Source organism: Harpia harpyja, chromosome 8 (assembly GCF_026419915.1).
Source record: "Harpia harpyja isolate bHarHar1 chromosome 8, bHarHar1 primary haplotype, whole genome shotgun sequence".
NCBI classification, from domain to species: Eukaryota; Metazoa; Chordata; class Aves; order Accipitriformes; family Accipitridae; genus Harpia; species Harpia harpyja.
Genome location: NC_068947.1, coordinates 5,820,113 through 5,835,888, shown reverse-complemented (window position 1 = coordinate 5,835,888; position 15,776 = coordinate 5,820,113). Strand labels below are relative to the sequence as shown.

General features: G+C 37.1%; 1 protein-coding gene across 23 annotated transcripts in view; it reads left to right on the top strand.

Annotated features, from left to right (window-relative positions):
• Positions 1–15,776, top strand: part of DMD (dystrophin) — a 1,317,358-nt gene that overhangs the window by 1,173,799 nt on the left and 127,783 nt on the right. For all 23 annotated transcript variants that reach the window (XM_052795054.1, XM_052795067.1, XM_052795065.1 and 20 more), the window contains one exon: positions 13,560–13,638. In XM_052795054.1, the coding sequence (XP_052651014.1) occupies positions 13,560–13,638 (79 nt within the window). The remainder of the gene's footprint in view (positions 1–13,559; positions 13,639–15,776) is intronic.

Below are 15,776 nucleotides of genomic sequence, written 5' to 3'. Positions count from 1 at the left end.
AGGTTCATTGGATAAGAACAATAAATAAAAGTTTGTTTAATCCATCCGGTCAATAATCTCATGAAATGAAGCTTCTCTTTTCATGTTGTCTCAGCACTTGATTGAGCAAGTAGTTTTAATACATCTTGAAACAGAGTATTATAGTCTTGAGATTGCCAGTTGTAAGAATACAGATGAAACAAGCAAATAATGTGAATAAATCACACCGTAATGAAACTGTCCCTACTGACATCACCTTACTGGTTTCGCCCTGTGCAGCTAAAAAGGAAACCAAATAGGTGATCTGTCTGGGGAAGTTTTGGGACTAAGGATTATTTAGAGTGAATAGATTTATCACTATTGGTGTAACACTAACTCTCAAAGAGGAAAAGGATGAGAAAGAAGAAAATATGAAAGAGAAGAGATATGGGATTAGTACAACTGCTGCTACACGTAGAATCCTTTATTCTTTATTTAATTATTATGCATTATTATCCTGTATTGGCCCCCAGTAAAGAACATTTTTGTCTTACCTTCCACCTTCTCCTGTGCTTTCCTGTATTCCTCTTCCTCCATGCACTCCTTCTGTCAGTCTTCCCAAGAATCCTCCTCCTTTGCATGCAAACTCACTTAGGAAAATTAAACTTCATAGAAGTTGTATTCATACATATCTTTAGAGGATTATTCTGAGGTGTCCGTCTTAGTATGAGCGGAATTGTCTCAGGAGATACGTATTTCTCTTCATTTCTGATCAAGGAAGGCTGATTTAGCTGTCTCACCTTAGGAGTCCTGAGTTAGGACAGATAAATCTCACTTACATAGTCTCCCCTGTATACCTTTTTGCATGGTATTACATATATAGCAGCATACTCAGTCTAAGTAATTCTTCAGCTCTTATTTACAAACATTATTAGATAAAATTGAGAGTTCTACTACATATGTATGAAAAATGTATTTTAACTGCATTTGGCGTAGCGACATGGGCTTTAAAGTGTGAACTGAAGTGATAAAAGAGAATGAAGATACTCAAGAACAAATTAGGGAGACAAGAAAACGAAAACAGTGAAAAAGACAGGACTGAAAATTGAAGTCTCTTGAATACTGATGGAATGGTAATCCCAGAGGAGTCAGAGGGCAACACAAGTGGAAAGGAGCTGAAGATGGTGAAAGAAAAAACTTCAAAATCGTAATCAGCTAAAAGTAGTACTGAGTAAAGACAATAGTGAATGAAACCTCTGTTTCTTTTAGAAGTAACCTGTATAAAATACAGGTCCGGGCTATGAGCTTCTTACTTGCAGTGATGAGCAGTTATTCCCAAAACTAATGCTAGTAACGGCACTGGAGATTCACAAATCTGGGGAAAAGGAGCAATAAAACTAATATGATAAAAGATCAATGAAAGTGAGAGAATGTAACTGGAACTATAAAAGAATAATCTTCACTGTGATGCTCAACTGATACAGGAAATTGCAGGCATATGTTCTGGAACAGCTATAGAATAAAACATTTTTTGAATGACATTCTACTTACAGTTCCCTAAGTCACCAAAGATACATTCCCCTTGGTACAAAACCAGTGTATATTACCTGACCTTTCAGAAACAAATGCCATTTTCAGTGCAACAAGAATGTATTAATTTTTTTGAGTTTAATGAGAGAAAAAAATGAGAAAGGGGGGAAAAGAAAAGCAAAAAACCCACATTAAAATCTTGTTAAGAGACAGTAGGACTTGACTTTACCTTAGGGATGGATTATGAAACATTAATAACAGCGTTTTCAAACAAAGTACAAAAAAGAAGAATGGATTTTAAATTGTTTAGAAATATTTTTAAACAAAATAGAAAGGAGTCAGTTCTGTTTCAAAAATGTAGAAAGTATAATAAAGAGAAATAACAGTATTTTAGCAGAGAAGCAAAAGAAAGAAAAAGGCTACAGCAAAGTGGCATTTTTTATGTCTTTACAGTTGTATATTAAGGAGCACTAACTATGGTACATCTGATGTTACTTTCCATGCGTGCCCCAAAAGTGAAGAGACAAAGCCTAAAAGAAACACATCTATCAAACCACCATGTTAGGGTAGGAACAGTGGATGGTTAGAGCCTAAAAAGACTAATGTTTCAGCAACAACAGTATCATAATTAACATTTCAGCCTTTTCCTATCACAAAATGTTTAAACATATTTACACTGAGGATAACAAAATAATCAGATGACAGAAGCTCTGTAGGAAAAATGCAGGGGAAGGATGGGGGCAATGTCAGTGTAGCCCTGCAAAACTTTTTTCTACCTCTGATGCTTGTATACTATTTTAAGAACCATCACAAGAGTGTAAATGTGTTCTAATGTGATGTACCTGAAATCTAAATGTACCCTTTTTTTTCTTAAGTGATGGGAGATGTTAATGGCCTCAAGAGAGGTTTTTGCAGATCAATGTCCTGTACTGCCCTGCTGGAAGTTGCTTTTCTATAAGCATTTGACAGAGAGAATTTAATCCCCAGCACATCTTTTGTAAAGGTTTCTCACTGGAGCTGATCTTTTCTATTGTTTCCTGGCCCAATCCAGATGCCTTCGCTCACGCAAAACAGTAACTTCTTCCGTGAATAGTGTCGGTGAAATCTGTAAGACTTCCTGTGGAGTAAGATGCTACTTAGTACGAATGTGACTGAAGAAATAAGAATGCACCCCTTGAAACTCACTTGAGGTAGAAATGGGAGAGAAAAAAGTATCGAGTTTGTACAATCAGTCACAGAAAGCACAGAATCAAGTTATTTTACATTGGGTATTTTGAGGTAGTCTATCTTACAACTTTCTCCCTTTTTTTAAGTTGCTGAAACCTTCTTGATTTAAAATGGTTGAGGAATTCTCTGTATGTAGAATTGATGAGACTGTGTGGGGGTTAAGAGGGAAAGAGGGAAGAAAAGGGTGGAACTGAGCTATCAAATCACCTGTGTTTCCTTTGCCTTCAGTGGAGGAGACCATCATCATTTTAGATTTGCAGAAAATGCAGAAGATGCTTATGAGTGTAACATGCTAATGACATTTTACAATTCTGGAAACATTTTTAACTTTATGTGTGAAATAATACTACGTATCTTCAGCTTTAAGAATAATTTTTATTAGACCGCATTCCTTCCCCCCCTCCCCCTCCAATAATCTGAATTTCTGGCTTCGGGAACTAGGATTTCCCCTAAATTTGGTAAAAGAGCATGTTGCATAAGAGGTGAAAAACTGGGGTTTGTACTTGAAGGAATTCCCGTTCTGTTCATCCCAGGATTTGAAAAATAGGTTTCTCCTAATTTCCTCTATTTCCCAACAGAGTGATTGAAGTGCATATATCTTCATATATAGGCTGCTTATGATATTTAACATAAATAACATGGAAAGCACATGGCAGAATTTTTTTCTTATAAATAACACTCATCATAACTTATAATCCAGAACCCTCCAAACACCCTGTGTTTTTAGCAGATCTAATACCACTGACACAGCAGAAATGTATATATTCACAGCAGGAAAAGAGAGGACTGTAATTTCAGATTTGTCCCTGTTTCCTGATTTTCTAAGGCTTCTGTTCCTCAGTTTTAACTGCAATTGCTCACTCAACCCTTCATTGTAGGTCACCATCATTCTTTTTAATTCCTCCAGGCTCTCTCCAATTGATCCACATGTCTCTTGGTTATGGTGCCTAGAGATGTTCACAGTATATTGCCTAAAATCTTACGGATGATGAGTAATCCTGAAGGATAGATAGGCTGTTTAAAAAAAAAAAAAAAAAAAGAATTTTATGTGGAAACATTTCAAAGCATATAGTGTGCAGGTGCCTTGATCGCAAAAGTAAGATTTGGTCTCAGAAAGAATATATGCCATGCTGAGCTCCATACTAGACGGTTTTACTTACTCCAGAACACATTCTGTCCCTAGTCGCAGGCACCCAATTCCCACTGGCTTTGAAAATGTCGAACAGCATCAAAGTTAGATTCATTTCAAAATCAATAACCTTCCAGAGGTTCAGGGTAGCATATACATTTTAGTTTCTCTTTTCCCCAGCTTACAATTCAGAACTAAGAGTATATATTTTGCTGAAGGCAGAACAGAAATCACTGCATCTATAGGTCTGCATAGTCAGAGCTCTAAGGTGTATATTTTATGGGGCAGTATAGAAGATACATAAAGAAGAGTTTTAAACTAGGAATGATGGGGTTGGAAAAGGAGCTGACTGAGAACATATGGGTGAGGATTAAAGAGCAGACCAGTGTGGGCATCTGCTATAGACCACCAGACCAGGCAGAACAATTGGTTGAGGCCTTTTACAGACAGCTAGAAGTAGCCTCATGTCCACAGGCCTGGGCCAAGGCCCCGGTGGGGGACCAGCCTGGTTATCTGCTGGAGGGACAACACAGTAGGCCATAAGCAATGCAGTAAGATCCTCAACAGCATTGATGAAAGCTTCCTGACACAACTGACGGAGGAGCCAACGAAGAGAGATGCTCTGCTGGACCTCATACTGACAAACAAGGAAGGGCTCATTCAGGAGGTGAAGGTCGAAGGCAGTCTTGGCTGCGGTGACCATAGTCCACAAGCCTGGACTTCAGGAGAGCAGACTTTGGCCTCTTCAGGGATTTGCTTGGAAGAATCCTATGGGATAAGGCCCTGGAATGAAGAGAGGTCCAAGAAAGTTGGTTGATACGCAAGGATCACCTTCTGCAAGCTCAAAACTGGTCCATCCTCAAGAGCAGGAAGTCAGGCAAAAATGCCAGGAAGCCTGTATGGATGAACAAGGAGCTCCTGGCAAAACTCAAACATAAAAAAGGATGATACAGAAAGTGGAAGCACGGACAGGTGACCTGGAAGGAATATAGAGGCACTGTCCAAGCATACAGAGAGGTGGTTAGGCAAGCCACAGCCCACTTGGAGTGGAATCTAGTGAGGGATGTCAATGGGTATTTATATATTTGAAGCTAATGTAAATTGTGAATTGAAAACTTTTTAATTGGTGCAGTGCTCTTTTGTGAAAATATAGTTGCTAACTATCATCACTTGTAAAATGACTTTCTTGGTATACTATAAAATTCTGCAAGGAATTTGGCAGAAAAATAGTTCAGATTGATTAAATTATATAAAAGAAGCAATATTAAAAGAGAATTAATGTGGCTGGAACGTCAAGAATTTGAAACCTTTGTTAATAAAATGCTCAAGAATGGAGGACGGCACAGCACTTTCTTGTACTTTTAAAAGGCCGAGTCCGTGCTCAGCTCATATCAGTTTCATAAAATATTTTATATCTAACAAAATATACTTTTATACCTTTCTACTGCATCAGTAGAAATGAGGAACATACAGTGACGTGAAAGCCAATTCCCTTGCAGAACCCCCACCAGCATTTGTGACAGCTTTTACAGGAGCAGTGGAGATGTCAAATGCTTGGCCTCTCTGACAGATTATCTTTTATCCAAAACAAAACAAGTAATGTTTTCTAAAAGAGAACTGTTTCCTAAAGATGTTTGTTCTTAAGATTTCACAGGGTTTACAACTGTTTTATTCCCTCTGAATTTGAATGGTTTTGTTATTTAAACCATAAGACCTAACTTTCTTTCCTTAGGCATAGAGATACACCAAGCCCGAAGTTCACTGATTTAGGATGATAAAACAAAGGCCTAAGAAGCAATGGCTGGTTATTCACATTAGACATAATAAGTCAAGGAGATTGTTCTTTTATTTACTGTTTTCTAAGGCTCTATGCCTAGGGCTTTAAGATGTTTCCTGAATTCTTATTACATTTTACTCTCTTGTTTCATCTGAAGATTAAAAAAAAGCAGTCAAGGTACAATACATGTATCCTACTAGATTTTGGGATTTCTTTTATTTTTTACTGAAAGAATTGCACGAAGTCAATCAGATTTCAATCTGCTGAAGTATACAGTCCTACCATGAACCAGAAATCTTGGAATTTGAATGTAGTCTTTGTAACAGCTGTAAATGCATGCGAATAACATTACATTTATCTATTTTTTTCTTTCACATGGAAAATAAGCACATATTATGTTAATTTTTACACTTTGAAAATATTTTGGATTACAGAACTTTTCACTGGGAAACCAATTGCCCTTTGCTGTGCTTTCAACTCAATAAATATCAAGACTTAAACCTGAAGTTCAGCAGCTGAGAACAATGACTATCAATTGCCTTTTTCCCAGCTGTTCCTCATTAACAGCACAAAGTGTGCTTATTTAAATCCAACCTTATCTCCTAATATACAAGGAACAGTGAGTGGTTGAATTCAGTAGCTATTAGGAGTACAGTAGATCAGATCTTCCTGTTTATTGATTTGTAAAGAATAGCCTCGTACTGCTTTGGCAGCTCTGAGTCCGTGAGAGAAAAGACAGAAGCTTTTCAGCTCTTGGGAGGAGAATTGCTGGGTAACGTTAAAGAGGGTCTTGTAGAAGCCAGTTTCCTTTGATATGCAGTCAAATTGGATGTGATTGGAGTCAAGGTCAGGAGGCTGTGGAAATGCTATGAATATGGTGGGAGAATTAAAGGAGTGTTATTTTAATAAGTATTGTATGAATGCATGCTTATTAATACAGAAAATTGCCTTTCTCTTTTCATGAGAACAGCCTTTGGTGAAGCAAATTTTGAAAAAGGAGATTGTATGTCATTTTGCTGCTGCACTAAATATAGCTGTTTAGATTAGAGACTTCTATTCTTTTTCTTCTTTTTTTTTTGCTGTTTTTTCTCAGAATCCCAGGCATATTCAGCCATTCAACAATTGTCTTAACTCTGTATATTTTGTATTTTTTTTAACTAGTGATCTCATTTCTATTGTCTCATGTTATTAAGCAGTAAAAATAGCTACTCACACACCTTCACATAATTTGCCTGTATTTGGGGCAGCATAATTATGTAATTAGTGTCTCTATAGCATGCTGTATGTGCCCTTAGATGCCCTTACAAAAAGGATATTATTTTGACCCCAGAAGAGTTTATGCTGTTGCTGTGTTTCAAATTAATAGCAATTTGAAGAAGTTAAGCTCGAACGTAAATGTCTAACTTCACTGAGTGGGATAGGTGATACCTACCTGACCTCCTTACTCTTCTATCAATGATCTTAAAACAGAAAGTGAAGTAATTTCACAAAATAGAACTTAACAAAACCCATTCCTCCTCCCCTATTTGAAGTTCGTGGACTGAAAGATGTTCTAATATTTGCCTATATTTGGTATATTTTATTCAGAAGTGAGAACATTCAGAGAAATCTGGTGAGGGAAAGCTTTATTTTCCTTTAAGGGGAAAAAAAAAACCCACAACCCCAAACCAACATTTTTCTCTTCACTTTATGTTGGGATTCTAGCACCTGGCTAGCGCGGCAGTAGACCTGGCAATGGTGAATCAGAAAGAGGGAGAACTGAAATCTTTTCTCCATTATAGTATTAATAATCCCCTATCAAAATAGCATTTGACATTATTAAGTCTCTTCAATGACAGCATGATTTGGCTTAGAAATAGGGGTAGTAGAAACTGCTGTTCATTTCCATGAGCATGAGAGACAAAAAGATCTTTTTTTCTTAGAAAGAATAAAAGTCAACTTAGAAATTGCAGACATGTAACAAAGTGTGCAGAACAAGCGTAGGAAGAAAAAAAAGCCACTTATTGCCTTACTTTGCTTGGCAAATTAAGATATTTCTAAAGAGATCCGCCTAGAAATAAACCAGGCTGGGCCCCAAGAGATATAATGCACAAAGATGTGTGATATACAATTGTATAGACTTCTTGTTTGCTAGTTTCATGTTTTCAACTACATTGACTTTTCAGATAATGTTGTCACTGGTGTCACATGTAGAGTTGTTTTGGGGTGAGTTTTTTGTTGTGGTTTTCTTTTAAGTGAATGCAAACAAATAACCAGTCTATCAGCAGAATGGGGTTTGATTCATTGTTCTGCACATCATTTCTTCTGAAGCACTTCTATCTCTTTCTAGCCTTTTAGGAGAAAATTGACAGTTATTTTCAATTACGGCAACTTGATCGCACTGCAAGAGGCTAATGGATACTAATTTAACCCGTTTCTGTAATAAGCTGCTTTATTTCCTTGCTTATCAAATATTCTAAGAAAAATGTAAATATTATGAACATGTGCTTGCAGTTTAAAAATTAGAATGAGAAGAAAATTATTAAATCTTTTTACAGGAAATAGTCTTTGCGAGATAGATAGTAATGCTTTTGAGCAGGGAGAGATGAGTGTATAATGCATCTTTTTAGCTGTTTCACTAGCATGGCAGCAGTTGAACTAAACCATGCTATAGTAGAGCAAAGGCATTTTTGTTAGTGTCATTTGGGAAGAACTGTAGGTGTTTGCGCTTTTTTTGCTCAAGAGCGTGCACTTGCACATTTGCCATTCACGTTGGCTAGGAAAGCCAAATGCAGTTGCATGCTAGATCTCTTTAAGAAGCACTGCAAGAGACATTATATGAATATATCAAGAAGGGAGATACATAAATAGTGTTTAATAGATAACTAACATTTTAGTGGTTTTGTGTGCTTGGTTCTTCATCTTTACAAAAGGATGTGTCCAAACAGAGGACTGTGATAGAGAAGTGAATTGAATTATAATTCAGGGGTAATTCTTGAATTAGAGCTTGGAACCCACAGAAGTCTCTTTCTGAATTGCCTCAATGCTAATGAGGGTGGAGGCGTTCACATCTTCACCTGTAATATTCCCTGTTTGCCTGACGTTTTCTCACTACATGTGATCACTAGCTTCGTTGGCCATTTGTCTGTGGCCATTTAAGATTCACAAATAAGACTTTTTTGAATATATTCCTTGCAGAGTACGTTGAATGTGAGTTCTCTAAGTGTGCTGAGCACAAACAGGCATTCCACTGCTCCCCTTCACTCACGCAGCATTGGAGCCACTTGTTTTGCAGATTACATTTTAGCCTAGTGATCAGAGATTATCCGTCTGGGGCGTAAGCACCCCGGAGGTATTTTCCTCTACTGAACGTGTTCAGTTGAACATCAAAGCCATGGGGAAGACTGGGGCAGGATTAAGACACAGTGCTAGGCCTAGGCTGAGTATTATGTTGTCCCAGTATGGAATTTGTATATCCAAGAATACAAGATTCTGCTGCTTGTTATTTGCAGGCACAACTTTAACAACGTGATGGGGTGTGCCCCCTTCCACCACCACATCTTTCTGAATAGCTCAGCAACTCCATCACACCTTAATAGTTGGTGTTAGGTACTTTTTGAGAACATGGAAAATACTGGGAATGAAACAACTTAATATTCCCTCTTCATCTAGGCCTGTTTTGTAGTGTGGACATAAACAAAGAATGCTTTAGATGTAATAAAAATGTTCTCAGTTAAACCCCAGCAAAATTTAAAAAAAAAAAAAAAAATTGATTAGTAGTAGACCCAAGTCAAATCCATCAAATCCTTATTCTGATTTCAGTGGAGCTGTTATAACAGGTGTTTTCAAGGTTGAACCCCTACATTAGGTAAAGTACTTATAAACTATTCTTAACAACTACATGACATAGTTTTGCTTTTGTTATTGTTGTAATCTGTTTATCTGAACCTGATTATCTGTTCAGTTCCCATGGCTGCATCCAAATGATGGGAAACAGAACTCGTTTCATCAGATGTTTTCAAAGTCTTTAAAGGAGAAGAACTTTAAATAACATTTGTTTGTTTGTTTAGCAGAAGCTGTTTATGTTCCATGTCAGTATCACTTAAAACCAGTATAGGATTTTTAATATTACTGTCTTCATCTTCAAGCATAATGTTTACTGCACTACTGTGGCTCTTTCATTTGTTAGGACTGAAAGAAGGTAAATGTTATGTAAAACAGTGGATTAAACAAATAATGGAAATGCATGTCTCTTGAAGCATGTAGCCTCAGTGAAGAAAAGCAGCAGTTCAAGTATCCTGATCACAGAAAATCCTAATGTTTGTTTTTAAGTCAAAATCAGATATAAAAAGATTTTGGTCAGTTAAACCCAAATTCTCATATCTTGATTCAGATAAAGCAATAGCCGACTCTTTAGAAATCTACCTATTGATTTTTTTTATTTTTTTAAGTAACAATGCTTGCTGAGAAATACTGTAGAGAGTTTTACCTAAAAGATACCCAAATCCAATCCATAGTCCCATCTTGCATGTTACATACTGGTGATAGTACCTTTAAAATGATTACTTTTTACATATTAGTCTGGCTAAGCTGATACTAGTAGGAAGAGATTACTGAAGTCAGAAGACATAATTTTTCCTTTGGCTATTGAGACATGGCGGGGGGGGGGCATGTATTTGCAAAACTCATTCACAGTCTGTATGTTTTCTTCCATTTAAGCAAGGAAAATGAATGCTTGAATCGGCTTCAAAATTTTGCTGTTTTCTTCACACACAGCTCCAGTTTTTCACAACATCATTTTGTTCTAAGGAAAACTGCACTTGGTTCAGAGTGTAGCATACACAAATACATAGCATACTGTTTGTGCTTACATTGGAGGAACCTATTTCACTTGACTTGGAAGAAAACAAGACAAAATTTAAAATTTAGGAATTACCTATAGCTTCTTTCTGAAAATGAATAAAAAAAATTAACTTATGTACCAGTGAGAATTTTTTTCAAGAATCACAAATCAGTTATGAAGACTCGAGGTGGACATGATTCTCCTTCGCCAGGTAGTTAGGATGTAAGCCACAAAGCCAAATCCAACTCTGATTTTATTGGATCAGAGACACATTCTTCTGTAACTTTAATCATCGTTTGTTCAGTGGGGTTTTTTATTGTTCACAATAACCCCAGTTATTGTGGGTTCAAATTCTGTTATTTTATCATTTACATCTTAGTCTTGGTAAAGTTCATAGAGACTGACTGCAATAATTTTCCTTGCTCTACCATCAATAGTGGGTTCATCTTTCGGCACCTAAAAGGTAGTACACAGTACATTGATAAGTGGTATTTCCTGGCAGCTGAATGGAGAAACTTTTTATGTTCTCAGGTGCTAGTTCCTGGAGAATACTCAAGACTTCCCAATGTTTTATTTATCTCTGTGTCAACAAAATCTACCTCTAGACAGAGGTATTTCCTGGCTCACATCCAACCTGTTCAGTTTGAAAATTTACCCTGAAGTGTGTAAGGTATTTTATTTTGCTGGATGTGCATATATGGCTAAAAATCTCAGTTTGATAATTCTGTGCAGCTCAAAGCTCACCTGTATATTTTGAAGTGATTGAAATTTGAAGTGCTTGAAATTCTCAGTTTTAGCACACTTAAAGAAGTTGTACGGGCTGTGAGCTGGCAGTGGTTACACATACCCAAGGGTTCCCATACTCTGTTCTGAACACAAGCTGGCTGTTGTCATTCTTCTATACGAAACACTGCTCCCTGCTGTGTATTTGTAGAGCTCTCATTCTCTTTAGAGGTTCTGCATGCCAGAAAGTACTTTTTCCATCCTAGCTGATTTACTGAAAAGTAAGAACTAATATAAAGGAGGAGCCTTATGTTTCTTTACTAACCAATAATGTCCTAATGACAAAATCAGTATGTTATGAGGTTTATTTTAAGAGGGTTCCAAGGAGTATATATAATTCCTTTAATACTTTTTCCCATATATTTTACTTGCATGTGTTTGTTTTAAGTATGTTTAAGATTATCTTCCTAGTCTTCATTGAAAGGCCATTTCTTGATTAAAAATAATATCACATTAGTTTATGCTTCTGTACTTAAGCTAACAATATTGCTGACCAGAAATCATTGTTTTCTATGCACTTACAGACTTCCCTACCTTATATCTAAGCTTTGAATTATATGTGAACTCAAGCCCAAAGCCAGTCCCCAGTACAAAGCATTGCTTAACAGAACATCTATCCTTGCAATTCACTTTAGGCTTAAAATGTCCTTTACCCAGCCACCTTCTACTCACAGTGTCAGAAGTTATCCAGAGTTCAGACTCTTCCTAAGCTTGGTTTTGTCTAGCTAAGCAATCAGCAAGATTAAGCAAAAAAAGCACAGGTCATAGGACTGAGCCAGCATGTGCCTGCCTTAAACCTACCAGTAGAAATGTTGCTCTGTGAGCAATTCTGGATTCAAGAAAACAGTAGAAATAAGAACAGAGGCTACATGGTGATATGCTAGTAGCTGAGCTATGCGGGGAGGTGCTGGTCGATGGGGACTAGCAAAAAATCACATTGATCATGTCTGTGTAGAGGAAGCCAGAAGGGAAAAGGTGGCATAGGAATGGAGCAAGCTGCAGGAGAAGCATCTGAAAAATGGCTTGAGGAAAGAAAGGAAGGGGAGCCTTTTGGTCGTAGTGTCAGTTTTGAAACTGTAAGCAAAAAAATCATGTCCTGATGTTAAATTTCTATTGTGTTTAGCAAAACACGATTTTGGGGGCTAGGGGTTATTTGGCAAACATGACCATATCAAAGAGCTAGTCAATTCTATCATTATTTTTCCCTTCTAACTGAATTGTACCCAGTTATTATGCAATTGTTCCTTCCTACCACCAACCAAAAAAATCTCTGGAAGTTTTAAAATGCAGATTGCTTTTTACTTGTGCAACTTATTTATTTCCTTGTTGCATATATCACAATGAGGCCAATCAAAACAGACCAATTGCTTTTACCTTCTGCTTTGCCAGTGTTGATACAACACTTGCTCTTACAGGCAATATTTAAGATAAGTGAATCTGCTTCCTATCAGTTATTTTACTTAATACATTTCTAAAATATTCTATCATTACTTTCAAATATTTTTCCTTGCTTTACCTAATCCTATTTTTAGGCCTAACTCAGTAATGGTATGCTTTTAGCGTATAGGCTATAAAGCTGCTGGTAGATGTCATTCATACACTATGGAATCTTATAGCAACCACACCCTCTTGGCTGCTTGCTTGATATTTAACTCTACCGGGATTTTCAAGGATAAAGATAAAACCAAACTTATAACTAGCATGTCTGTTTTCATGCAGTACACCAACCCAACAAAACATTAGGAACAACATGTTCTTCAAAGGACTCTTCCAAGGAAAGGGTCGAGGGGGTAGGATTTGACTGATTAAAAGAACAGAAATGTTGGTACCAGATGCTCTTTGGTTACCCTCATTTCAGCACTCAGTTAAAATACGGTTATCATGTCCACATTAAAAAAAGATTACTTGTCACATGCTGATTTATAATTGCATACTCTCAAAAAGTACTTTTGAGGTAGTTCTGTAAAAGCATTAATATAGAGGAATGTTTCTGACTTCAATATTGGTAAGCGACGGTCGTATTCTCTTCAGGTACATAAAGTCAGGCCAATTTGCTATGGTTTTATTTATCAGCCTTTTCATTTTCAACTTGTTCTAGCATCAGTTAAAGTTGAGGGGGGGGAAAAGCCACCCAAACCGAGACCCAAATCTTTTTTGACCTCCATTCTGTTGGATAAGACACATTAAATCTCAGTTAAGCCCTGAGGGGTAACAATTGTTGCAGGAGCTTGTTTAATTTTAAACAGAATGTTCTCTAATGAAAAAAGTATCTAACTCTAATTGCTACTTGTTACTTGTTTAGAAGAGTCATTTTCTTTCTCCTCTCTTAACAGGTGGCCATTGATGAGCGCATCAGGCAACTGCATGAAGCTCACAGGGATTTTGGCCCTACTTCCCAGCATTTTCTTACTAGTGAGTAATTGCCCATTTTTCCTGCTCAGCTTGCATACGCAGTTAATTGATATTTTTGTAGCCATGCGCCGGTTATTGTTGCTATGAGTTTCTATTTTAGACTGTATTATAATGTCGTTCATTTTTTTTTTTCATTACTGGGAGCAGAACACTGTTAAGTAAGTTCATATAGTCCAGGGTAAAAGGAAAATATCTGCCAGTATCAAGTCTGTTTGTCCATACATCTGTCAATGCAAGGCTGGTCTTCATTGTTTGAAGGTTCCCTTTTAGGACTAGCAAATTAAAATGATATTAAAAATTGTATAAGTTACTGATGATTGTAACCCAGAAAGGATTAAAAAAAAAAAAAAATTGGTTTATCTGTTCAAAGAAATATTCAGCTCCAAAAAGGTGCAAAATAAGACCTGCAAGAAAAATACTTTGCACGATTTGATCACTTAGCAGAGCCGTGAGAGGATCAAAACCATAGCGGGAAAGATGGCAGTTAAGTAAACTTTTTACAACTCTGCATAAAATATAATTGCTGGTAATATTCCCACTCCACCTCCACACACACTCTTTTATCAAGGATGTTTTGAAGTACACTGAAAGACAACTTGAAACACCTTCAAAGCGCCAAGGCAGTGACTAAAGTGAAGCTTCTTAAAGGCCATGTCTTTTCTATTGTACTTCAATTAAGGAAAGTAAACAGTAAAACTTTATTTAAGAGATTATATCAGCAGAACAGAACATAGTCACAGGATAATGGTCTCCTATATGCAGAGGGACAAACTATCCAGACATCAGAAATAGCTGTTACTATTATTGCATAGCTAGGTTCACAGTGGGGTAGAGGACAAACTTCTCTTCAGCTGATACTGCATTGTAATTTGAATTGGTTAACCATTTTTTCCACTGAAAATTTCAATGGGAAACTGAAAAATTCTCGGTGGGGTGAACTGCAAATTCAAAACCAGAGTCAATGTTATGCCATATAAGCATTATGCAGGCTCCCAATGATTCAATCCTGCATCTTATTTTATCAAACTATGATCCTGTGAAGTAACAAGCCCTATTTTTGTGATTTCTACTACTTTTTCAAAATCTCTTTTAATTAACTCTTAATCACTGGGACTAATTAGTCAGCTCAATACATATAACTGCAAATCAGGATTGTTAAGATTGAATGTGTGAGAGCTGTTACGGGTATACGACATGACCACAATATGCAAGCAGATGCCTGTTTTTCTTAAGACACACAGTGTGTTCCTGGTGAAAGAATAAATGTGAAGGGTAAATTAAGCCAGCCTGTACTGCAGTCTGGAAGAGACTAGAGTGACCTGAACTACGTTATCACACTGAAGAGCACGTCGTTGTTCTCTGTGCCGGTGCTGAGTGCAGCCAGGCAACTTGTGTGACAGCTATGTCCTAGACCCTTATTGCCTTATTTCTGATAAACTAGACCAATCTAAAAGTTGCTCAGTGTTATGATAGTCACCTCTTTGAGCCCACCCACAATTAGTGAGACACTGAGACGATACACTATTCTTCTGTGTACTAACCAGAGCCAGCAAGGAGTGGAAATGATTCTGGACACTTCTCACCACTTGAGGATTGCTTTAGGAAAAGGAGCCAGGTGTTGACTTCGGAAATAGCCAAATCACTGAGAAAAAATAGGCATGTGTATTTGTTTGTTCTGTCTCTCTCTTTCTTAGATGTGTGTGCAAATACATGTGCAAATACACATTCTTACCTAACTTTTGCATGCACGTGTGCTTGAAGCACTGAAAATATCTATAGAATCCTTCCCAAGTATAAGTGTTCTGTCACTGAAAACTGCCAGTGCATCTATCTGTCCCATCTTTCATAAGCATCAAATTCCAAAAGCATCAAGTTCCTCGGTGTCATGTACTACCTGAGGAAAATATCATGCTTTTACGTGCTTTTTCTGTACTGCCTCTGCTGCATCCCTACACTGATAGAAGCGCATCTATTGGAGAGGCAGCGCTGCAGGAGAGAGAGTGTCAGAGTCTTTGCCATCTAGCTCTACTCTTGTTTCTGTATCTGTACTTTCGGGGATGAACAAGTCAAATGTAAGGGTTGCCAAACAGAATTGGGCAGGTCAAATGAAGGTGAATTTAATGGCTTGTAAATTAATT